Raw genomic sequence first — 25,746 nt, forward strand, 5'->3', positions numbered from 1 at the left:
TATACAAGCAGGACTGTTTCAAGAGCTACAATAAGAAACGGAACTTGGTTCTAAGTCTCTAGACTCATTAACAGTGCAAAAAATAATTAGCAATGTCTTGATTTTTTGATATTGGGGAAAACATCTGTGATACTTATTTTCCTCATTTAGTAAAGCAAAAGCAAATTCAGAATATTTGCACTGCAGAATACATAATTTTGTTGTGCTTGTATCACATTACAGAAGCTACATAAATCAACTGAATGATATAGATCACACATATGGTTCTGCCTTATTGTGGTGTAAATATAATGCAAATCCTATTTCCTTTTTCTATTTTATTGGAGCATTGTTAATAACATATTGATGAACACTATGTTCAGATGTATTTTATATTTTCCTCACATCTGTCCTTCAGGAAAAATATTTGCAGGAAACTGTAAATTAGAATAACAGAGGAGCTGCAGCACAAAGAACTACAGCACTAAAACAATGCATTTTGCTTGGATTTACACAGAAAATTAAAAATGGGCTAGCTATTTATTTTGGTTACAGATTAGCATCCCTTTCGGAGCAGTGACGGAGTAGTAGCTGGAGAATTAGTCCCAAAACAAAACTCTTTTCAAGGCTGCAGATTCCAGGCATTAGCTGAAAACTGCCTTCATATGCCATCTGTTGTATCTACAAATAATCACTAATAACCTTTCTTTAAATACCTTTTAGGTGTGACCTGGCCAGAAGTGCTCTTCATGCAGAAGACCTTCCTCGTCTGTATGCCTACTCCACAAGAGGCTTCTCCACTCCAATTAAGGGTTCTGTTGAGCGCAGTTACCAGAGCATCTTCAGAGCAAGAGCTCCATGGAGAAGTCTCCCAGAAGAAATGCACACATGGATGATCATTACAGGCACGGTGCTCCTGTAGGGCTCGGTCAGGGGGACAGGCTTTGCCCCCTGCAAAGAGACAAGATAGTAACATATTTATCACAGCATCACAGTATCAACAAGGTTGGAAGAGACCTCACAGATCATCAAGTCCAACCCTTTACCACAATTCTCAAGGCTAGACCATGGCACCAAGTGCCACGTCCAATCCTGCCTTGAACAGCCCCAGGCATGGCGACTCCACCACCTCCCCGGGCAGCCCATTCCAGTGTCCAATGACTCTCTCAGTGAAGAACTTTCTCCTCACCTCCAGCCTAAATTTACTCTGACGTAGCTTGAGGCTGTGTCCTCTCGTTCTGGTGCTGGCCACCTGAGAGAAGAGAGCAACCTCCTCCTGGCCACAGCCACCCCTCAGGTAGTTGTAGACAGCAATAAGGTCACCCCTGAGCCTCCTCTTCTCCAGGCTAACCAATCCCAGCTCCCTCAGTCTCTCCTCGTAGGGCTGTGCTCAAGGCCTCTCCCCAGCCTCGTCGCCCTTCTCTGGACACGCTCAAGCATCTCAATGTCCCTCCTAAACTTGGGGGCCCAGAACTGAACACAGCACTCAAGGTGTGGTCTAACCAGTGCAGAGTACAGGGGCAGAATGACCTCCCTGCTCCTGCTGACCACACTGTTCCTGATGCAGGCCAGGATGCCATTGGCTCTCTTGGCCACCTGGGCACACTGCTGGCTCATGTTCAGGCGGGTATCAATCAGCACCCCCAGATCCCTCTCTGTCTGGCTGCTCTCCAGCCACTCCGACCCCAGCCTGTATCTCTGCATGGGGTTGTTGTGGCCAAAGTGCAGCACCCTGCACTTGGAGCTATTGAATGCCATCCCACTGGACTCTGCCCATCTGTCCAGGCGGTCAAGGTCCCGCTGCAGAGCCCTTCTGCCCTCCAACCCAGCCACATGTGACCCCAAACAAAAGGTAGATGTGGAAAAACACATAAAAACCTTAGATATCCTTAATATCTTATCTTTCCCCCCCATTAATAAATGAACAAATAAATAAATAAATACTTAAATAAAGCTATTGACCTTTATGGCTGCAAAAACAACCTTCTAAAATATTGTTTCCTCATTAAACTAGCCTTGCATAAAATTGTATTCCAATGCATAATTGAAACAGAAATAGGCGAAGTATATTTTTGAGTTACCTTATTGATACTCCTACACACAGCCAAGTTAATTCCATTTAAATGCCAGTATCACTCAGCAAACATGCAATTAGATTTAGAGACAAATTAAACGTTATTTTTATGTTCGTTCTCCTTGCTAATTTCCCAAGGAGGAATATCTCTTTCTAATACTCTTTTCACATGTTTCCTTACAGGGCTGAGCTGTAGAGGGTGCTGAACTGTACTGACGGAGGAATGTACCACATGATACCCACATCTGCAAATCAAAGAAGGGGAAACTTGAAAGGTAAATTTTGAGCACGAAGGTTTTGCTTTTCTGAAGCAAAATCCTTCAAACTGGTGTCCAAAGATTTTGCTAAGCTGCTGAAGTTTGTCAACAACTGGCAATAAACCCACAAAGTGCAGGAACTTGAACAGCCTCCCCAGAAGCTTTAACGCTCTAGCCAACAGCCTGAATTTATCCCATAAAAGCAACAGATGTTCAGAGCTCAAAAGCAAAGAGTAATGCAGCGAAATTTAACAGTAAGCACCATCATTTTAGGAAGAAAGACATAAATATGACTAAAATCAAAATAATTCTCTTTCAGGAGAGAGAATCTGGCAAGTTGGGACGTGGGCAAAGTGTTGCAGGTTTTGAAAGAATTGAAGTGCTGGGGTCAGATACCACATGGTTCAGAGCACCTTTACATCCTGCTATGGAAAAACTCTAGGAGATGAAGATGTATGGCTTCTTGAAAGAATCCCTCTAGCCTTGCAGGACTAAGCCTTCTCAAATAAGGTTTGACTTCAAATGGCTACAATGAATAGAACTGAGAAAAGAAAGAGAAATTTCTTAGCATGCTGATTTGGGTAATTATGTCACATTAGTGTTCATCTTTTCATGAGAATGGACTGTCCCACAGTGTTCGGTCTCTCAGTAGTATTATGATGGAGCAGAAAACCACAGAATCACAAAATGCCCCAGGTAAATGACTTCCTGAAGATTTTGACTTGGCAGAAAAAACACAGACCAGTTATTGTTCTCCTGAGTACATGTAGCAAGGAAATGGCAAAATGCCCAGTCCATTAGGTAAAAAAAAAAAACAGAAACAAAAAAACCAAAACCAAACCACCTAAAAAAAAAAATCTAGCTTGAAGTTTGAGTTTCCCAGGGAAAAAATTAGAATATTTATGGTGAGGAAGCTCTCCTAAAGAAGAGAGATTAATAAGGAGGCAGTTTTAACTGATGATAATAAGGAAGAGCACATGGTCTGCAGAACCACAAGAAAAAGATGCAGTTCATCAAAAACACAAGAGCACAAGAGTCTGGCCACTTTCTGCAGCTCACTGACAACTTTTGTACAGGGAAAGCAGAACAGCACACCTCTGCCTAGCCATTTACAGACTTCTTATGTATCTGGTGTTCATCCTTCTCATCCATTCTAAACCTGATGAGGCCCTCTGCCTCAACGACCTACTCTTGCACCATGTTTCAGAAGTTTGCTGAGTAAAGAAATACCTTTTAAAACCTGTTTTAAACCAAGACCCTGTACTTTCATAAACAGCTTCCTGGTTATCGTACTCTGGGAGCTGGGGAACAGCTTGGGAAAATAACTCAAGGGTTTGCTATGAAGTTAGTTTGTGAGATGGCATTCAGAAGTACTCAGCCACAGATAACGTTGCCTCGCTTGACAGAGGTCAAACAAAACGTCCCTTGCAAAAATATTAGAGCTCTGTACAAGTTGGTGACCCAGCTGTGAGCTTGGTATGTGCTAGGAGAAAGCAGGTAACAACACTGCCTTAGTATTGCAGTGATACCAGTATCACAGTCTCTTCCAATCTCCACAAGTTCAGATCAACCAGTTTATTCACACACAGATAGGCAGGTGCATACCTTCATTGCTAAAGCATACACCAAAAATTGGGACATTTGATTTTAACAGTTGATTATTCTTTCCCCAGAAATGTCAAGTGTTCAGCTCACAGCACATCAGTTTTAGTTTAGTGTATTTCAGGTTGAGATGACCAGTAATCCACTTCTTCAGCACTTCACTTCCATAATTCCTTGTTTATTTGTTATTTGCAGCCTGTTACTTTCCATGGAAAAGATGAAACTGATTTTTTTTTCACCCCATTCTGATTGCTCCCTACCCCATAGACTTTTTTAGCAGTAGTTATTATTCAATTGATAATTACAGAGCAGGTTTAATCCTGAAGGGTTCCAATCTTCTCCAAGTGCCTATAAGGATGCTTATGCGAATACAGACCATTTGCACAAGTAAGGGCTTGCAAGACCAAGTCCTTACCTCGCCCCAGAAACAATGGGTGGGTTTAATGACAATTTACAAAAGAGCACTTAACAGAGCTTGCCCTACACTAGATTTGCATCTAAAAGTGTTTTGCTGCTGTATTAGCTGCACTTAGTACTGACAACAGGAGATATTCTTATCGTGTCAACAAGGCTTTAGTCTGTTAGACCTGTATAGGGTTTATGAATTTTTATGCACTTGATGAGATACCTTTCAAATCCTGTGTGATAAACCAACATATAAAAGAATTACCATATGATGAATGACAGTTGGAAAACTGCAGTTCTGATTCAAAATAGTTTGTGCAAGTGATTGTATCACTGATGTTGGTGTGTAAAAATCCAGATATGTGATGAAGATCCAGAGGAAATTATATATGTTCATCAAAAGCTATTTACTTAGTTCAATAGAAAAACAAGGTCAATACACTCCAGGTCTGCATTAATAACACAAACAGGTCCTTTTCTGTTTACTCATTTTTCACAGCTCACTGCTGTTTTCTAAATTGGTATCAATATGTTCCTACATAAAGACACTTGGGTGATGAGTTTGTGTCATGCAGCAATTTCATTAGTATAGGATGTAGCTCTCCCGAAGTAAATTCACCCCTAGACTGGCCTTCAATTGACAAGAATTCATAGCTGAAGTAAATAATGTTGAACTGTGACAGATCTTCTCTAAGTGACACAGGCATTAACCAAAGCCCATAAAGATATTTTACTTGCCAGGCATGATGTAGAGACCAGCATTAAGTATTATTCCTCACTGCTCCAGTATTGGGATTGGCTCTGATCTAAACACAGTTTGCCTGAGGAATGCAAGTTAACACATTAAACAAACAAGCAGCAGTTAATCAAAAAATGTTTACCACTCACCCTCAGCTGGAAGGGCCAAGATAGACCTACTCCTGCTTTGACTGCCCTCAGCATTTTTAGTGGAGCATGTGTGGGTACACGGGGACCATGGGGACCACTCACTGATCACACAGTCTGTTGCACAAGGGATTTCACAAGCCGCGACTTCAGGATGGGGCACCCCTGGACAGAGGTGATGTGGCACTTCCTCACCTGGAGCAAACAAACCAAGACAAGACATGGAGGGGAGGCTCAGCTTGGTTCAATATCCACAGTCTACAAGAAACATTAACGTGACCAAAGTCCACCTGCCATTGAGGAATACACTACAAAAGAAAAAATAGGGTTAGGCTTCAGGCTTCAAAGTACAACACTTAAACAATTAACTTCTGTATTCCTGCAAAAAAGGAAAGAATGCATTTCAAGCTTTGTGTGTGACAGCTTGGCTGCAGTCCACTTTATAAAGCAAGCAGGCACAAGGAATGGGATAATTAAAATCAATAAAAAGCTGCAATATCAATTATCATCAATTCTCATTATAATTGCTCTGTGCTTTCCAGCAATCTCCACCCTCAGAACCTCTTCTCCCACCATGAAAATTGTGCAGATGCCCACAGAATACATTTTTCTACTGCCTGCAGGTCAGAGAAGTGTCCAATAGATGTTTTGGTCCTCCTGAAATCTCACCAGAAGTAACCACATACCATTTCTGACTGCTTCTCTCCAAAACTAGGAGATAAACACTAATGGATCAGCTGGACCAGTGCCATCCATAGAACAAACACTTTGTGTTGGAGAGAAACCAAGGGACTCAGATCAAAGCGTACCTCCGGAGGAGAAGCATCTTTCCAAAACCCTTTTCAACAAGTAGGTAGGATATTGAGGGTGGTGGGGAAAAAAACTATCAGCTAAACAAACAGCTAGCAGGATGAGCAGCAAAACAAAGCATGCAAGAGGGACGTCATGTAGAGTATTGTTTTGAAAAAGCAAACCAGCATATAATTGTATTTCTGAGATAACAAAGGAGGTGTCTAGTAATTTTAGAAATTACATCGAATTTACAAGGCATTTTAATTCATAAAACACCTACAGTGTAACTCCTTAGCTACTGAATTACACCCAAGGTCTTACCAGCAATGAACGACAAGACTGACCTTCACAGAATACATCCAGCTGGAAGAGACCTTGAAAATCATCCAGTCCGAGCCCTGACCCAGTGCTGAAGGGGCAACACTAAGCCAAGTCCCTAAGCAAAAGGTCCAAACAAGACCTAAACCTCTTCAGTGACTCTGACTCCACCGCTGCCCTGGGCAGACCTTTGCAATGTTTGATAACCCTTTCTATGAAGAAATACTTCCTAACATCCAGCTTGAACCTCCCCTGAAGCAGCTTGTAACCATTTCCTCTAGTCCAGCCTCTTGACACCAAGGAGAAGAGCCTGGCCCCCTCCTTGCTCCAACCTCCCTTCAGGTACTCACAGAGAATGATGAGGTCTCCCCTCAGTCTTCTCTCACAGTATCACAGTATCATCAGGGTTGGAAGAGACCTCACAGATCATCAAGTCCAACCCTCCACAGAGCTCAAGGCCAGACCATGGCACCAAGTGCCACGTCCAATCCTGCCTTGAACAGCTCCAGGGACAGCGACTCCACCACCTCCCCGGGCAGCCCATTCCAGTGTCCAATGACTCTCTCAGTGAAGAACTTTCTCCTCACCTCCAGCCTAAATTTCCCCTGGCGCAGCCTGAGGCTGTGTCCTCTCGTTCTGGTGCTGGCCACCTGAGAGAAGAGAGCAACCTCCTCCTGGCCACAACCACCCCTCAGGTAGTTGTAGACAGCAATAAGGTCACCCCTGAGCCTCCTCTTCTCCAGGCTAACCAATCCCAGCTCCCTCAGCCTCTCCTCGTAGGGCTGTGCTCAAGGCCTCTCCCCAGCCTCGTCGCCCTTCTCTTCTCCAGACTGAACAACCCCAGAGCCCTCAGGCGCTCCTCACAGGCCATGCACTTCTAGCCTGCCACGGATTTCAGGGAGCAGACAGATACTCTTTCACCCTTCCCCAAAGGAGCAGGAGAAAATGCTTCACATGGGATTAGAAAGAAGTGGAAATTTAAATGGAAGTTATTCGCAACTATATAAAACAGTACAAAACCGTACAAAATGCATGAACTCACACTCAGCCTCACAATACCATCAGGCCAAATCCTCTCCCACAACCAGGTCTCAACCTCAGCCCTCCGTGCCCACCACCACCACCTCCATAGCTCCCTACCCAGGCCCAAATGAGGCAGTAAAAATTAGCTCTGCCAAGGCTGAAGCAGGCCACCAACCTCCCCCACAAGAGGTAGGGGCCAGCTGGGAGCAAGGAAAAAGGAGAAAGGGGCCAAAACTGACTATGCAGTCAGTTTATGCAGGGAAGGGATGGGATAGAATAACAAAAGATAACATTTTTCTGGTGTCCACCTCCTGGGCTATTTAGTCCCTGGAAGACTTCTCTATGGTTAAGACATCTGGTCTTGAACCCATGGTAAGGCCCTTTGTGAGCCTTGTTGCCCTACTTTGTTACACTGTTCTCTTGTTGAATGCTTCTAAACCCCTGTGCTAGTTTGAGCCTAGCTAGAATGTCTTGGTGAGGAGGACTAGATCACAGGCTGTGAAAGGGAAACAATGGTCATGTCTACTTCACTCATAGGCTTGCTGAGATGTCTAAGAATAAGAAATGAAAACATAGATAACCACTTCTGCTGCTGGCAAGCTTGGAGCTGCATCTCTCTTCTAACCTCACCCCTCGCTGCCATTTGACTAATCCACTTTGCTTCCTAACCCCGTGGCCAAACCTCCATTCTTCCTTGGGACTGGGGTAAGGTTGAGAGGGGCAGGGAGAAGGTGCAGGGGTGGTTGAGAGCCCCTCCTGGGGACTCAGGTTTCTGGGAGGGGAGTTGTGTTCCTGTATTACCTTGTATCCGTCTGTCTATAACTGTATATACTGTAAATAGCTGCTTGTATATTGTGCTAGCTGTAAATAATAAGCTTCATTCAATTTCCAGAGCCAGCTGAGTCTAGTATGGGTGATTTCCACAAATGTAGGGGGGTAACACCCAAACCATCACAACCCCTCAAGAACTTTCAACCACAAAATCCAAAATTTCTAGAAGCTCAGGTTTACCTGTTTATAAACAACAAGCTCACACCGAACATTTTGCCCTGAAGATAGTTACAAAACTCTCCTTTGAGGTTTTTTTAATTATGAACCCAGGAAAAAAAAAAACAAACATAATAACTGAGCTCAATTATATGTAGGGGAAAAAAATATATTAAAATTTATAATGGCAGCAATTGGCTCTTTCACCTCACACTACAAGAGCAGGCTCTGTAACAAGGTGGCCCAGGATACAATTATAACGAAGAGGGTAAAAAAAACATACTGCTTCTGCAAGACAACACTTCGATGAGTGAGTAAATAAGAGAGGCAGGCGCTAGCAGGAGCACATAAAGCTGTCAATAGCTTGGTGGCATTGTCTGTGGTTGCATCCCTAAATGAAGACAGGCTCATCGCCCTCGAGGCACAAATAAAACTTTTCAAGCATATCATGAGAAGTAAGGGAGAATCTAGCAGGCAATCAGACTGAAGCACATGCTTAAAAATACTTTCTTTTTATATTCCCTTTCCCCTGCATGCACCTGTGCTCATCAGGAAAGGCTCAATATGCCCAGGCTTTGCAACTGCGATTTATAGCCTGTTCATTAGAAAATGGAGACCATCAACCACCTTATAGACCGTTCACCATCCTCCTGTACTGTGCTTGGCACCCCTGCAAACCAAGCTTAATCCATCATTCACTGCAACTAGCCCATTATGACCACTGCTGCAGTGGATGTTCCCATAATGCTGAGAAATATCTTTAGAGAGAAAATGTTAAAAAAAACCCCAACCACCACATAAACCAGCTTATTCCAGCTGCCTTCTTGAGTCCTTTTAGTGTCAAAATGCCTAGTGACATTTTGACAGCTTGTCTGTCTGGCAGTAGATAACATAAGGAGATCCTGGCCAGGCATGATTTTAGGAGTCAATGGCACAGTAGTATCAAGAGATTATTTGCTTTGGTGAAGTAGAGCAAAATATCTGTGCTCATCTCCCATCACTGGCACTCACAAAGAAGCACGCAAACAGTCGGTGGCAGGTTTCTCAGTGAGAACAGAGGAGATGGACACTTGGTCTGCAAGCATGTCCCTCACTCCTCCACTCCATCCCTGCGAGACCTTATCTTCATTATATATGGACTTCGGGCAACGGAGTGCCCTAAAGCTCACCAATTGCAGATTTAGCTCAATTTTTCCACCAATCAGGCTGTGCTAGACATGTAACTACCTGAGAAAACCCTATTGGTTGGAAGCCAGGAGTGCCTTTCCACTGATTTAATTGTCCAGACACAATCCTGTGCAACCTGCTCTAGGTGAAGCTGCTTTAGCAGACGAGTTGGACGAGACAATCTCCAGAAGTCCCTTCCAACCCTTACCACCGTCTGATTCTGTATCTTTGCCAAGTCCAAGTCACCCACTCAGCAGACAGTTTAACAGCTGGGTCTCCTTTAGGGTGGCTTCACAGAATCCCTATAGATGGAGAAGACCTTCAAGATCATCAAGTCTTCCTCCACCTATAAGCCCAGGTGCCACAGATTTTCAAGTGGACCACCCTGTGGGGAAAGGAGGCAAAGGAATAAAATGTGCTTCCAGCTTCTTCCCTGTGCAATTTCCTTTCAGGCTGGATTTACAGCAGGCGACAGCAACAGTATTGCTGCAAACAAGAGGCTGCAATTCACGGTTCCTCGGCAAAGAAAGGAACCTTTGCGTTTTGTTAGAGAGAGTTTACCACCCGGTGCATGAAGGTACAATTCAACACTCACTTTGATTTACTTTATAGCTCTGTTCACTGTGTTCAGGTTTAATTACTGGCTTGTACTACTGAGGAAGGGGAAATGTTCTTCTGTACCAGCTGCCTGGCAGAGAATTCTCAGAAAACCGCTCTATGCTACAAAGGGAGGTAATAAGCTTTCATTTTCCATGAAAAATACTAGTACAGGATACATCTGAAGTGTACTTTGTGCATTGTCACAGATTTATAAGGAATATGAAATTCTCCAGTGCTTCCAAATTGTCCACCCAGTACCTTGAAGGTTTAATTCTTATCTCAGTTACTCGGAACAATCTAAGTATTTCTCTAATCTTTGCACACACAAGGCTATGGGGCCGGATGGGATCCACTCGAGGGTATTGAGAAAGCCAGCAAAGTGCTCACCAAAGGAATTGCAATCATTTATTTCATGTCTTAAGCACAGCTTTTCCTCTCAGCTTTGCTGAAGCATGCTTTTCTAAAACCAAAACAAAACAACTAAAAAAAAACCAAGTTTTAATTAAGAATAATATTACAGTTTTCTATTCAAAATGTTTTATTGCAAGCATCCTGACCAACTCTAATGACCTGTTTTTAACTTGTTGTACTTTACTAGTATAGTGGTTAAAGTTAAATACCCAGGATATATTTGTCAGATAACAGGAAAGATTTATTCCATTTTCTTCCAATGTCACAGTGTAATATTTACAGAAGAAAAAAATCAGCATATAATATTTGCTAATAAGGTCGATCATTAGCTAACACTTCAGTCCCTGATTTGAAATCTTGAGCAAAGCAACAAAGAATCTACATGGAGAAGTGCAATTTTGAGTGGAATTTTTGATTCACCTAAAAGCAAGTTAAATTCTTCCAAACAAGGGAAACAAAATAAGGAACAACATAAGATCCACCTTGAACTAACGTGCTAGGTTTTCCCAGCAATTCAACAATTTTCTTATTGTCTTTTCCACTCCAGAAGGAGAAGACACTCTTACATCCCTGAATAACACACTCTGTGGTGAGGCATTGAATCAACAGAGATGGTCCATTCTGGACCACTTCAATGTTTAATTGCATCTGTCTATTTTACATAATGCCTTGAAGCTCTGGTGTATTAGTTTTGTTCTTCCCAGTGACCTGTGTACCTATCTCCTATGACACAGTTTAATTACTCCTGCCACAGACATGCCTCCTGGCTCTAGAAAAGGCAAATGTCCACTGGACAGGATAAGACTAAAGGAGCAAAAATACAAATCCCACCAGGCAGCCTGAACAGAAAGATCAACTCAATAACAAACTGAATATCCTTCCTTTGGCATTCAACGCTATACCACCTCTCACTGTTTAAATTCACCACTATACCACCCCTCTACAACTTCCTAAAGGAGGTTCTAGTGAGGCTGGAGCTGGGCTCTTCTGAATTACTAATGATAAGACAAGAAGAAATGGCCTCAAGTTGCATGACGGGAGGTTTAGGTTGGATGTTGAGAGGAAGTTCTTTACTGAGCAGGTGGTGAGGCACTGGAACAGGCTGCTCACGGAGGTGGTGGAGTCACCATCCCTGGAGGGGTTTAAAAAAAGAGGGGATGTGGTGCTCGAGGCTATGGTCTAGTGATTAAGGATGCTGGGATGAACGTTGGACTGGATGATCCTGGTGGTCTTTTCCAACCATAGCAATTCATAGTGCTTAGAAGAGCTGAGGGATTTGGTTTAGTCAATGACTTGTCAGCGTGAAACTAATGATTGGACGCGATGATCTTAAAGGTCTTTTCTAATCTAAGGAATTCTGTGATTCTGTAAAAGGAACATCTGGAAAATTCCTTTGCAGATTTCAGGTTTGTATGCCTGTGTGGAGATACGAGCAACCTCCACGCTGCAGAATGACTCAAGATGAAGGAGCTACACTTCAGACTATTCTGCCTTGCTACCCAGAACTACCTGAAGAGGCATTGTAGCCAGGTGGGGGTTGACCTCTTCTCCCAGGTAACCAGCAATAGAACAAGGGGACACAGTCTCAAGTTGTGCCAGGGTAGGTATAGGCTGGATATTAGGAAGAAGTTCTTCACAGAGAGAGTGATTGGCATTGGAATGGGCTGCCCAGGGAGGTGGTGGAGGCACCGTCCCTGGGGGTCTTCAAGAAAAGACTGGATGAGACACTTAGTGCCATGGTCTAGTTGACTGGATAGGGCTAGGTGCTAGGTTGGACTGGATGAGCTTGGAGGTCTCTTCCAACCTGGTTGATTCTATGATTCTAGAAGTTCAGGAAATGTATTTTTTTTTTTGCACAAATGCCTGCTGCAAAAATGCTGCATATTTAATGACAATTACCAGTCTGACATCAATATTTCCCCTTGTAGCATTTCAAATTATTCAGTGGAAATAATGAAGCTGTCATCTAAAATACTATACGTACCATAAAATTTTATGTCCCACTTAAATCTCAGAAAAGAATGACAATAAACTTTGATTAAATACTTGCCTGTAACAGAGTAAGATGTCAACAGGCAGCAGTAAATTCAGAAGCATTCCTATTGACTGTATGCCAGTTTGCTAACGGCAATTGCATTCAGAGAAAGCTGTCTGCTGACAATATCTTGGCCTAGGCATCTCATCAGTTAACAAAAATGCTGCATTTAAAAGCCATAACAATCAAACAACAACAGGGGGAAAAAAAATCTTATAATGATTTTAAACGCGTTTCAGCACCGCCAGTGTTAGAGAGGCCTTAAAGCATCCAGCGCTTGCCATGCTCAGTTGTCACCGGGAGACCAATGTCACACTTCACTGAAATCCCTGGCTCCTGGTTGACTTTCCTTAATGCAGTCAACAGGTAAGAGCGTTGGAGAAGAGCAGTGTCAGTTTGTCAAGGAAAGCAGTGGCGTATGGAATAAATTTAATTGCAGTGGTCCATCACTATTATCAGAGCCCCACAGCAGAGAAGAGGAATGCAATAGCAATGAAGACAAATGGAGGTGAAGATCTATCATGAAAAAAGATGAAGCGCTGAAGAAGAACAAGCCATTCACAATGGAAAAGAGGAAATAAACACAAGCAGGATCATGCTCAGGAAAAAAAAAAGCAAACCAAAACCAAAACAGATAAGACAATCATTGAGGATTTGAGTCAAAAAACTTAAAATGCAACTACAAAAAATAACACATTAGATCAAGGAAGAACATTTTTAACTACATAATCCACAGCAAAGAAAAAAAGGGAATAAAAACTTAGGAGAATAAGGCAAAAAGGAAAGTAAAGTGACAAAAGTGTAAATATATACACAGAGGGAATGAAAACAACTGTGAAAAACAAACAGCATGTCTGGAAATACGGAATCCCCATAATTCACAAGGCTTGCCCAAATTTCTCCATCACTGGGGAAAAATTTTGTCCCTTACCTATGTCCAGGTGGTCGTTGCAGAGGTTATGAGAAAAATACAATGAAGATATGAAAAAGTATCTTTTTCTTTTCCATACACCATCTACTGCAGTTTGGACTGTTTATACACAACTGTTTTCTCTGTTTATGTAAATGCTCATAAGAAAATATATTTGTGACTCTAAGGAAGCTCCAAGAAAGCAAGCACAGAGGGAGGCACATCAGCAAGCAGCTGCCAAGGCTGCTGAGAACATCCTGGTACATCTCTATGGAGTGTTATACATCAGCTACCAGTCTCAAGGTTAAAAACAATAATAATAGTACAGTTGCATGAGGTTTCCTACAGAAGAGATTGGCTCCAACATATTTCCTATCCCACACAGAAAGACAAGTAGTCATTTAAAGGAATTTGCTGCACATTCGCCTGCTGGGCTTGGGCGTAAAAGCAGAATTAATTCCACATCGTGGTTGTTTGCACAACACCTCCTGAATTAAAAGCAACAGTTCACGTGGCAGCTGGAAGTAAACATGGGTTTACAGTATTTCCAGAGAAGAGCACAGAAAGTCAGGCTCCTGCTCCTAATAATTAACAAGGCATGGCAATCTGAAAACACAGAGTATAAGAACTAAGCACAATCTCCCTATTAGTGCTCTGGATTTTTTTCCTTTCTCTCTTCACACTTTTCCCCTCTGTTACCCCTCCTTGCTGTAAGTGAGGGAATGAACCCAGGTGGGTTGATCAAAACTGATTACAATTAAGATTTATTGTTGAAATCGGTGCTGTAGTATAATTGAAACAGGTGTCCCTCTATTTTCTTCTCTGGGCTGCTTTGTTCCAAATGCTAATCAGAACAAACTACTGTAGGAAACAATTACACAAGTAAGTCAAATGTATTCAGATACAAAACATACCATTTTCCCAGAACTTTAAGAAAAACCCCAACAATTATAAGTAGACTTATTCCAGCAGTGTAGAGTCCACTTCAACTTAGCTATCTGTGCAGTGAGGCAGAACAATTTCAGTGGAGGAATTCAAGCATTTTAATTTAAAAATAAAGAAAGTGGCATTTTATTCCCACTGCATCCCAGCCATAAATTTCTAAACATTCCATTTTTGCAGACCTAAAGTGTCATTTTCACTTTAAAAACTGAAAGAACCCCAACTTTTAAGGGCAATATTACAAAGTGCAACCTACAGTAATCATAGAATCATAGAATCAACCAGGTTGGAAGAGACCTCCAAGATCATCCAGTCCAACCTAGCACCCAGCCCTATCCAATCAACTAGACCATGGCACTAAGTGCCTCACCCAGTCTTTTCTTGAAGACCCCCAGGGACGGTGCCTCCACCACCTCCCTGGGCAGCCCATTCCAATGGGAAATCACTCTCTCTGTGAAGAACTTCTTCCTAACATCCAGCCTATACCTACCCTGGCACAACTTGAGACTGTGTCCCCTTGTTCTGTTGCTGGTTGCCTGGGAGAAGAGGCCATGCTCTCACACGGTGAGTTACCCCTCAAAAAAAGAACACCTATGTGTGCACGTGTGTAAAAACGCAATGCTTTTACAGCTACTGGTTTGATTATTATGACTTTTGTTCTGATTGTGCTACTTTTAAGAATGACACACCTCATAGCCATCAAAAGACTATGACAGACTGTTATTCAAGTGATATTCCCAAAGCAAGTCAGCAATTTAGTATATAGAGAGCAACAGCCCCAGAAATTGCCCAAAGAGTGAGTTTGCATTAACATAAGACACTGAATAATCGTAAACAATAGTGCAGCAGATGAGGTTTATCTAAGCTGGCAAAAGTCTTGTTTTCAGATACAGTGAGTGCTAATGATAATAAATAATTGCAAATACCATCTGGACTCTTTGAAAAACATCCTTCTCCAAGTCTGCAATTGAATCTCTACAAAAAGAGGATCAATGCAAAAGAAAATGAAAACAGTAAATTAAAATTAGATTTATGCCAACTACTTAAAACTAAGTGCTCATTTAGAAGCAGTTAACACAAAAATGTGTTCTAGTTCAGATGCAGAGTCTGGCTTAATCCCATAAAGCAACTCTGAGAGCTTCTACAGTCTATCAGGAAACGTTCAGAATTTTCAGGATCTAACTCTAGGCTATTTTATTTGTATGATCACTACTAACAGTAGTAGTTTCTTTTCCAATGTTGTCTTTGCTCCACAACATTCAGAACATAGTTATGTTAAGATGTTCTATTTGATAACTTTCAAACGATTGCACTAAAGAAGAAAACTCACCGGGTAACATAGGTGATCATCAGCTTCGGGTCTAAATGAACGACTCAAGTCTGCTCTTCACAAAAGCAGTGCAAACTGCCACTGTGATCTTTGGTTATTGAGCACACACCCCAGTTTTGCCAAGCATCAAGGATGCATCCAGACTGCACAAGAGATTTTTCAGATGGGTAAAGTTACTTCTGGCTAATGTACCCTGACCTCTGCTTGAACCATTTCACATAATAAGTTGTGAATTTTAGGAGGAGTGTTTAATTTCCACTGTATTTTGCATAGATCATTTAGTACTTAAAGTGAGGATAAATCAAATGTAGGAAACACAATATTAATAATATTTTCTGTGTGCTTCCACTTTGCCCATGAGGTGGAACTTTAATTACATCATTAATAATGATGCCTACATTTTCAGTCGGCAGTGCATCATTCCTCTACTGCCATTTAAAGTGCATTTGGTCTCTAAACCACTCCACCCTCTGGAACTGGTTCACTGATTATATTGTAACAAGCAGCCTTGTCCTGCTTACAATTAACAGAAGAATTTAAAAGCAGGAATCACTTCTGATGACCTAAAATGTGGAAGGCTTCTTTAGAAGATTTCTGTTATTTTCTGTCTGCATAAAGTTTACATAGATCTAATTTCACAGCTGTTCTTTGTGGGGTGGAATCCTATCACTGTCTTTGCCTGTTATTCACAATATGGTCTCAAAAGCATTAAAACAAAAATCTAAAAGCTGCTATCTCTGGGTAGACTCTTTATTGGGGGGGAGGAAGACAAACAGATAACAGTTTCCAGTCAGAGCTTCCAAGAGGAAAACTCTCCCTGTAAGCAGCAGAGGATCGTGTATTTGGGTACTGTAATTAAAAGGTGACAAGTAACATATCTGCTAGTGCATCAGGGAAAAAAAACCCTGATGCACAGTACTCCTCAGAAGCTCTGAGAGACAACTCTGCCTGAAGCTTGTTCTCAGTGTTACTGGTCCAGATCAGATAGCATCTGCCCTTCCTTTTTTCTCAGCTGATGAAACTATTTCCCATGAAATGCTAAATCTCTCTAGGGTTTGGATGGAGATGGATACTGCTGCTTGAATGTTTACACAGCAAGATGAAGCATTCTCACAGTGGTGGCCATTCTGATCATCCCAACCTGGGAAATAAGGTGTCCCCAAGCAAAGCATCATCCACAATACAAACACCACATGTCTGAGAAATCTCTGCTTCAGTGGGTTACACTAAACCTGCACCACCACAAACTTTCAGAGTTTGGCCATATGGATGAGTTTGGCTATGGCAGCTGAGTTGAGACTTTGCTTCGACCTGAGCTGGACTGTTGTTGATAAATAAGACTCTGACCCCTCGCTTAAAAGCAAAATGAGGTGCACATCCACCTACAGCTTCCAATGTTTTCCAAATTGAGTGGAAGCTAAAACCTGAAGACTGTGTTAAAAAGCCCAAGAAAGGGCACTGCCCATGCTCTGGTAACGTACTCAGGGTACAGCCTCCGCTCACAGAAAGACAGAGGACAAAATAAAGGGATGGTAAGTGAGGAGAACTTATTAGCCTTGATATCAAAATTACATCAAGGTGGGGCTCTTTCAGAATTGCTGAAGCCAGGACCATGTGGTGAAGTAGCAGTTCAGACAAATGTTGGTTGCTGAGTTCAGAGGCACCCATGCCGGCGGCTTCCCTCCCAAGCTGACCTTCTCCTTATTTGCTCTAAAGCAGGAAAAAACAAATGTAGGAACTGTAAGGAGTCCAGATAGCAACCAGCCATTCCCTAACAGGTTTTTCCAGCTCCTGTTGGAGAACTACTGTCTTAACTTTGTTACTAGATTAAAGGAAAACACAGAACCAGTAAACAAAATCAAATGAACACCCTCCACCCCCTTTTTAAACACCTTGAGGTGTCAAGCCTGTCAGGAGGCATTTGGACATGCTTTTCAAATATAAGAACTGAAACAGAAAAACTAAAGAATATCTGGAAAAAATTTGGTTTTCTACCACTATATTTCTTTGTGTGAAAAAAGCAATAACCTCTCTGCAACTTAGAAAATATTTCTGTTCTGATTATTCAGCTATTAAAATGGGAAAGTGTCATTTTATGACAATTGCTTTCGGCAGGAGATATTTTACACTTATATTCTCCAGGAATATGCACAGAAGGAAGAACAATATTAAAACCTTCAGTGTTAATCTGTATTTTCCAAGCTAAGCACATTTTGACAAACTTTCTAATAGACACTGTTCAAAATTCATAACATAAATGAGCATGATTACATTACTCTCTTTTTTTCCTCCTCTCATATGCAGCAATAAAGTTTTACCTTTGAACCTATATTTATTACAACTTTTACTCTGTGGAGGGTTCGCAGGCACAGAAATATAATAAAGCTCTGCTAATTCCATACATTATTGAAGTCCTAACACTGCAAATGGCATCTTACTGTCTTCATGCATACTTAAAATTTCAATTCAAAACCCATTTCATTAAAAGGTCTGGTTAAGCAACAGTGTAGTTTGGGGTCATTTTTAAGTTTGTGGTCTTATGTAGCAGAATTATGTTTTATATATTTGGGGGAAAAAAAGTAGGTAATATTAGTGCTTGTTTAGGTGTTGTAAGCAAAATCTTGATAGATGCTGAATAATTGAGTATTCCATCCATCAGTCTCCTAAGTACTATAAAATTAGAGAAGGGAAGTGCTAGAGAATAATCTCTGCTTACCCACAAGCTTCTGTAAATGGGATCTAACTCACTGGTAAAAATCCCATTGACTTTGCTAAACTGGGAAGTGTACAGTTATGCAGGGCAACTTGAAACTAAACGAAGTACACACAGGTGAAAGCAGAGAAGAAATTTAAACCATGAAGATCAGGAGTCATCACATAATATCAATGATACGCAGCCAATCAAAACATCACAACTAACAAGAAGACAAATCTTGGACATCTCTTCACTTAGATGATGCAATACTAAAAGGTATGGCAATAAAAGTCAATAAGGGAGCAGCTCATGCAATAAAATACATGACAAAGTGCAAAAATAGACTCAAACTGCAAGTATAATATTGGCACAACCTCCTTTATCTTCCAAAGGTCACTAAGCACATTAGCTCCAGCTTCACTGATTAGCAGCTGAGATAACGGCAGCTCGCACGCACCTCAGAGTCATTGGGAGAAAGACAAGGGGAGGACTTTCTGCATGTGATGTCCTCATCACATTTGTGGTAATTGTTCAGTTGTAGATAAGGCACAAATAGGGAAAAAGCAGCAGAACAGACTACTCTGAAAAGGTATCAGAAACAACTCAATGACTTTTACATTTGGCACTGAGGCATCAACAATGATAGCTATTATTACTGCTGTAATTACATGGCTGGCACTCAGGAAAAATTGTATTTTACTTCCCTGGAAACAGGACTATGTGATGTTTGATGACTCCTAAACCCATAGGAGCAGATTTCCCCACCATGGCCAGTTTGCAGAACACCACAAGACCCAACATCTGAAGACATGCTGCCACACACGGTCCAGACACAGCTCTCAAATCCATGAAGTCTGTCACACACACACCCCCCATCCTCCTGGAGGCAGAATATGCCAACTTGACTTCCACAAAGGAGTTCTGAAACTCAACAGTCAGGACCGCAGTCAGCCCCTGCCTTGGGCTTCTCTAACCAACAAATATCTGAGGTGCACCAATACTGTAATACTTCATCACTGCCCCATCACATAAGGCTTACAGGCCACTCCTTATGAATAAGCCTGAGACTTTCATATCAAAACACCTGTCAAGTTGAACTACAGTAAAAATCCTCTGCCTGGGAATCAGACACATCCTCCTGAAACAGGTGCAAGAGAAATGCGAGAGAAACAAATTCATTGAGCCAGTTAAGCTTTTTAACCACAATATGCCAGACCAGGCTGGAGAAACACATAAAAGCCATATTCCAACTGCAGCACACAGCTATAATGAAGTTGATGTTCTGGAGGACTTCCCAAAGTTTAGTAGAACTCCATGCAAGACACCAAGATGTTACAAGCTCAGCTGATGTCATTTAGGCTCTGAAGCCATTCTGTGCCATGGCAAGACTAGATGAGACGAGGCAAACCTCATCTTTGTGTGGCTTCCTGATAACAAGAAGCAAAGCAGGAGGTTCTTTACCGCACAAACTATGGTGTTGTTGCCTACACTAAGGTGAACTTTCAAGATCATCTATCCCAGCTGCAGAGTCAGGAATTAACACAATCCTTTGGCAGTCTGGTCTCAATCACATCTGATATAGAGAGGAATGCTCACTTGTTGAAAAGTAAGAGAAAAGTTTTCTTCTTTTAAACTAAGTAAGCCAAGCAAGATTTCTAGCTCCTCTCGAGCAGTTAGTTGAAATGTATTCCAAACACAGACTTTAAAGACACCTTACTGGTAACATAACATCCCAACATATTGAAAACCAGCAGGAAGTGTTGATTTAATACATATATGCTAACAAGCACTCCTACAGCCATGAATGTTAAATCTAGTTTTTCACTAGCTGACACTGCACCCCATGGCTGCTATGTGGTTTGGAATCTTTGAGACGGGGGAAGAACTGGAGGGAAACCACTGTAAAGCAAGGAACCATAGAAAAGCAGCCAGAGGGAAAAGTCTCTGAAGAAAGCCTGGAGCAGAACACTATCACAGCAAAAAAGGCAAAGCACATAATGTTAACATCTGGAGTGGGATGGAGGAGGGTGAGAAGGGAGGTAACGCGAGCCTGAGGGAAGTGAGACTCCATATTCAGCAATCATGGGGCTACACTTTGATGATGTGTAGAAAAACTCCTCAGCAATATGTAAGGTGTTACCAGCTATGTGCTGTGTGTACAAAGAGATGCAAACAAAATGAATTTTCAGACAGCATGTAATACTGGCTGACTGCACAGGATAAGTTACTACCTACTAACTGACTGCTGGAAAAAGAACTTCTACACACCTTTGGGGTCTTTACCCATATATCTTAATGTTCTGGACCATGACAAATGATTGGATAACAACTCTTACTCCCCTTGTCATCATCCATCTTCTTAGGAGGCTTATTTCTTCAAATCCTGATGATGAACCTCCGTAGTCACTTATCTGAGCAGCAAAAATTTATTGCCTTTACTAGAAAATGAAATTCTCTTCCAGGAGAACTGCAATGGACACAAAAGGGCAAATTTCCATCCTGGAGTATGTGGATGCATTTTCTTTCCTTCTAGTAGGAACTATATACATTTATCCCATGTCAGGGTTTGGACCAAAGGGTATCTCCTGTGTTAATAAGAATGGCTAAATTTCCAGTTAAATAAGCTTACAGATTGTAGAGATGCTCTAACAAGAGAAAAAAGACAAGGCCCTATACTAATTCTGCTTTCACTGCACATATTTAACAGGGCTGCCAAAGCAGTCTCCAAAATACTTACTAATTACATTGGACTGCCTCCAGCCACTGTCACTGGCAAGGAACGGGCAAACTTTGCAAGGAATCAACCCACTATGAGTTCAAAGATGAAATTATTATTTTAGGAAAGCCTTGAAGGAATCAGAAAACAAGAGGACTGTGGAACAAAGTACTGGAGAGCTGATTTGGACGGAAAACACTGCCACAGTCTGTAGACTTCATGAGCAGCCATATAAAAACATTCTGGCACAGCTGGGAGCAGTTCCCAAGATGCAAAAGTGCAGATGAGCACTAATGTTACAGTTTTCATGCTGGACTTAAATATATTAGAGCAGCCAAACAGAAAGGGATCTGGGGGTGCTGATCGATACCTGCCTGAACATGAGCCAGCAGTGTGCCCAGGTGGCCAAGAGAGCCAATGGCATCCTGGCCTGCATCAGGAATGGTGTGGTCAGCAGGAGCAGGGAGGTCATTCTGCCCCTGTACTCTGCACTGGTTAGACCACACCTTGAGTCCTGTGTTCAGTTCTGGGCCCCCCAGTTTAGGAAGGACATTGAGATGCTTGAGCGTGTCCAGAGAAGGGCGACGAGGCTGGGGAGAGGCCTTGAGCACAGCCCTACGAGGAGAGGCTGAGGGAGCTGGGATTGTTTAGCCTGGAGAAGAGGAGGCTCAGGGGTGACCTTATTGCTGTCTACAGCTACCTGAGGGGTGGTTGTGGCCAGGAGGAGGTTGCTCTCTTCTCTCAGGTGGCCAGCGCCAGAACGAGAGGACACAGCCTCAGGCTGCACCAGGGGAGGTTCAGGCTTGAGGTGAGGAGAAAGTTCTTCACTGAGAGAGTCATTGGACACTGGAATGGGCTGCCCGGGGAGGTGGTGGAGTCGCCGTCCCTGGAGCTGTTCAAGGCAGGATTGGACGTGGCACTTGGTGCCATGGTCTGGCCTTGAGCTCTGTGGTAAAGGGTTGGACTTGATGATCTGTGAGGTCTCTTCCAACCTTGGTGATACTGTGTGATACTGTGATATGCTTTCTCCAGCAGCTACTTGGGCCTTTATTAGAGACTGAAGTATAAAGATAAAAAAAGCTGTTGGGCAAAAGTCTGTAAACTCAGCTGAAAGAATCCACACATATCATCTTCTTTTGGTCTTCACTGGCAAGAGCTGGTATCCTAATGGTGGTGGTTGCCACCACAGGGAGATACCACACAACAGCTGAATGACCTAAAAGTGCATCACTGAAGAAAATCAAGTTCCTACTTTTGTCTGATCAATGATACAAATCTTTGCAAGTGACCCTCTGAAGCAACAGGACTAAGAACAGTCTTTCCAGACTTCTCATCAAGTTGCACAGTTAGCCATTAATTAGCTTGGAGTTAAAAACCTCCATTCCAGTGCAAGAAGGGTTGCAGGAACTGCAGGTGCCCGGACTGACACCATAAATATTGATCACAGTGCTTGTTCCACTTCATTAGCCACGAAGCGAGCAATGGTCCTCAAGAGAGAGAAAAAGGCAGATCCAATTTTAATCAATCTGCTGTACTAAAATGCAAACCTTGTGGAATATTATTTTAATTATTTCTCTTTACTCATGCCAATTGCAGCCTATTAAAAAAAACAAAGCAAAACGTTTCTGGACAGAGAGCCAAAACCTTCTGTATCTACACTACAGGAAGCAGCCCTACAGAACAATACCCAAGTGAGCTCTGCAACCAGCAAAAGCAGTTTTCCTCACCCTGGGCCCGTTAGAACCACAGTTCATTAACCAGCCAAGACTTCATGCTACCACTGCTATAGTGTTCCTGACACACAAACTGGTCTCTGGCAACAAGGGGCCATATGGGCTTATTCGTTTCTTGAGACCGACCTACATAGTATATAGTAAATAAATCCTAAACCATTTAACCTTCAAAAATATATGTCAGGGAATACTGCCAGGGAATATTTGAAAGGGATTACAGGAAATGTATTAGCTGTCAGTGAAAATGAAAATATGGATTTCAATTGAAACTTCATATAAAGGGGAGGTTCCCCCCCAAAATCCATTAGCCTGGCAGCCATGCTGAACGAAGGGAAAATTGTACAGCCAGCTCCAACTACGTGGGGCAGGCTGATCTATTTTAAAAGCTACATTTTTATCTGCTGAAATAAAACATTCCACCCTTTTGGTTTTCTACTTTAATCAGAATATAACCTCATTAAATGACAGCGTGCGAGAAGAACATGGAAAACTGGAAAGAAAATATCAAAACTTTCTGAATAAATTAATGTTTATTGCTTTTAAGCTTTGATATTCTGCTCCTTACTACTTAAATGCAGTTTAAATGTATTACTTGCCACGGCCTTTACGTTAAACCCAGGAAGTCTGCAATTTGTGATAAAATTCCTTATCTCCCTCTTTCTGAACCTCTGCAAAGATCCAAGGTTAATTTGCAGATAATATTACTTCATGAAATAATTATCTTAGTCTATAGTACTTAAAACAGCTAAATTCAAGGAAGATTTTTATTTTTCAAATGAAGCTGTTGTGGCTGCAGGATGGAGACTGCTCCCTCCCACACTGGCAGCATCCTCAGTGAGGTGCAGAGTCTGGGTACCTCAAGCCCAAAGCAGCCACCTAGACATCCCGCTCTCCAGGGCAGTCACGACAGGGATGCTCCACACCAATACTTGTGCCCTGAGGTGTGGAGGAAAGGGGACCCAGCCCCACACCACCTCACCCTCCAAGCCCACGAACACCAACAGCAAGGCAGCCTGCCTTCCTCTACTCAACATCAGCGCTTGCTGAAAAATTACTTTCTTGAGCCATTCTTTTTCATCCTGCTAATTTCCCCAAACATCCTCCTATTAAACTATACAAATAGATTCATTTAGTAAACATCCCATTAACCAGGTCAGCATACAGCATTCACAACTTATTATGGAGCAGCACCAAATCAGTCACAGAAGCAATTATGCAATTGTAGAGCAGACAACTCACTTTAATCTTAATATGGGACTGGGGATCTACAAGCCAGCATGCACTCAGACGACTCATTCATTTCCAAGCATTAGACACCATTTCACCCTGGCTTAGGCAGGACTCTCACATACTTTGACTTGTAAGCTTTGTGGACTGTCAATAAAGTACAAACTCATCACCCCTCATGTAAGGGATTTTTCTGTTCAACTTAAGAGTACTTCCAAGCTTCTGCTGCCTGGGGGTGGGCACAAAAGCTGGGGCAGATATTCAGACCTAAGTGCTTTTTTCTCATAAAACCCTAACTGACCAACAGAAAACAAAACAAAACAAAAAAGCCAAATTAAAAAAAAAAAGCCCCAACAAACAAAACCAAACAAATTAACAAAGCAAACAAAAACCAACAACAAAACCCTAAACAAATAATTAAATCTGTAAACCTGAAGGGAGGCTGTAGCCAGGTGGGGGTTGGACTCTTCTCCCAGGCAACCAGCAACAGAACAAGGGGACACAGTCTCAAGTTGTGCCAGGGGAAGTACAGGCTGGATGTTAGGAGGAAGTTCTTCACAGAAGGAGTGATTTGCCATTGGAATGGGCTGCCCAGGGAGGTGGTGGAGGCACCGTCCCTGGAGGTGTTGAAGCAAAGCCTGGATGAGGCACTTAGTGCCATGGTCTAGTTGACTGGCTAGGGCTGGGTGCTAGGTTGGACTGGATGATCTTGGAGGTCTCTGCCAACCTGGTTGATTCTATGATCTTTCCAGAACTATTTAAAATAGGTGGTTGTAGAGAAGAGACATCAGAACTAAGACTATGGGATGCTACACTTAAATCAGGGGGGTGGGGTGGGGAATCACCAACTGGCTTTTAAAATCACAGCTTTATTTGAAGGCATGCATTTATTTAAGCCTCATGGGAAACCAGGTTGCCATATAATACTAACACACAAGAATATGCTCTGTCAAGCACATGCAGTAGCACAGGCATTTTGAAGACCTAAATAAACAGTGTATTAGAAAAACCTAGCCTAGTCTGAATTAATGCAGACTCCTGTGATATAAATGAAGAGCAGCAGTAGAATTATTTTCTTGGGATTTAAGTCATATATAGCATTAAAAGTAAAGGCCTTAGGATACTTATTGATAGGCAAGAAACTGTGCTCTTTAGATCTATGCATGCTCTGGGAGCACTTTGCTGAATTTACACTCTAAGAGAGTTTCCAAGAGAGTTACCAAATCAGTCAGCTTTATTTGTAAACACCATGAAAAAGAACAAAACACTCTCTTGGCTCTATTCTCCTTTGACACAGCACTAAGCATACAACAAAACTGTGCTGACTTTGTGTTGAACTTGGGAAATCTGCTGAAACCAGGGGAGAAATTCTTGCTAGGTTAAATTTAGTGGGGATTTTGCAACTGGTAACAAAATAAAACAAAAAAGGAATTTGAACTTACAGGATCATCTTGGCTTCTACAGTGTGCTATGAGGCAGCCCCAAGATCCATCTTCCTGCTGCTTCTAGCATGGATGGAGCTATTTCTATAGAACCATCCGGTAGAGTATCTATTATTAACTCCGTGAGGGCTTACCAGTCCTGCTGGGTCATCACATTTCCACTACAAACAAAGATTTTTTTTAATGTTATAGCATGTGTACATTTGCACATGAAAC

The 25,746-nt window shown here is 42.1% G+C and overlaps 1 protein-coding gene across 5 annotated transcripts in view; it reads right to left on the reverse strand.

Moving 5' to 3' along the window:
- THSD7B (thrombospondin type 1 domain containing 7B) overlaps positions 1 to 25,746 on the reverse strand; it is a 427,787-nt gene that overhangs the window by 190,339 nt on the left and 211,702 nt on the right. For all 5 annotated transcript variants that reach the window (XM_064155654.1, XM_064155664.1, XM_064155685.1 and 2 more), the window contains exons 9-10: positions 5,206 to 5,397; positions 696 to 930 (exon numbers count right to left, since the gene is read on the reverse strand). In XM_064155654.1, coding sequence (XP_064011724.1) covers positions 696 to 930; positions 5,206 to 5,397 — 427 coding nt within the window. The remainder of the gene's footprint in view (positions 1 to 695; positions 931 to 5,205; positions 5,398 to 25,746) is intronic.

This window comes from Pogoniulus pusillus, chromosome 2 (genome assembly GCF_015220805.1).
Source record: "Pogoniulus pusillus isolate bPogPus1 chromosome 2, bPogPus1.pri, whole genome shotgun sequence".
Classification (NCBI taxonomy): Eukaryota; Metazoa; Chordata; class Aves; order Piciformes; family Lybiidae; genus Pogoniulus; species Pogoniulus pusillus.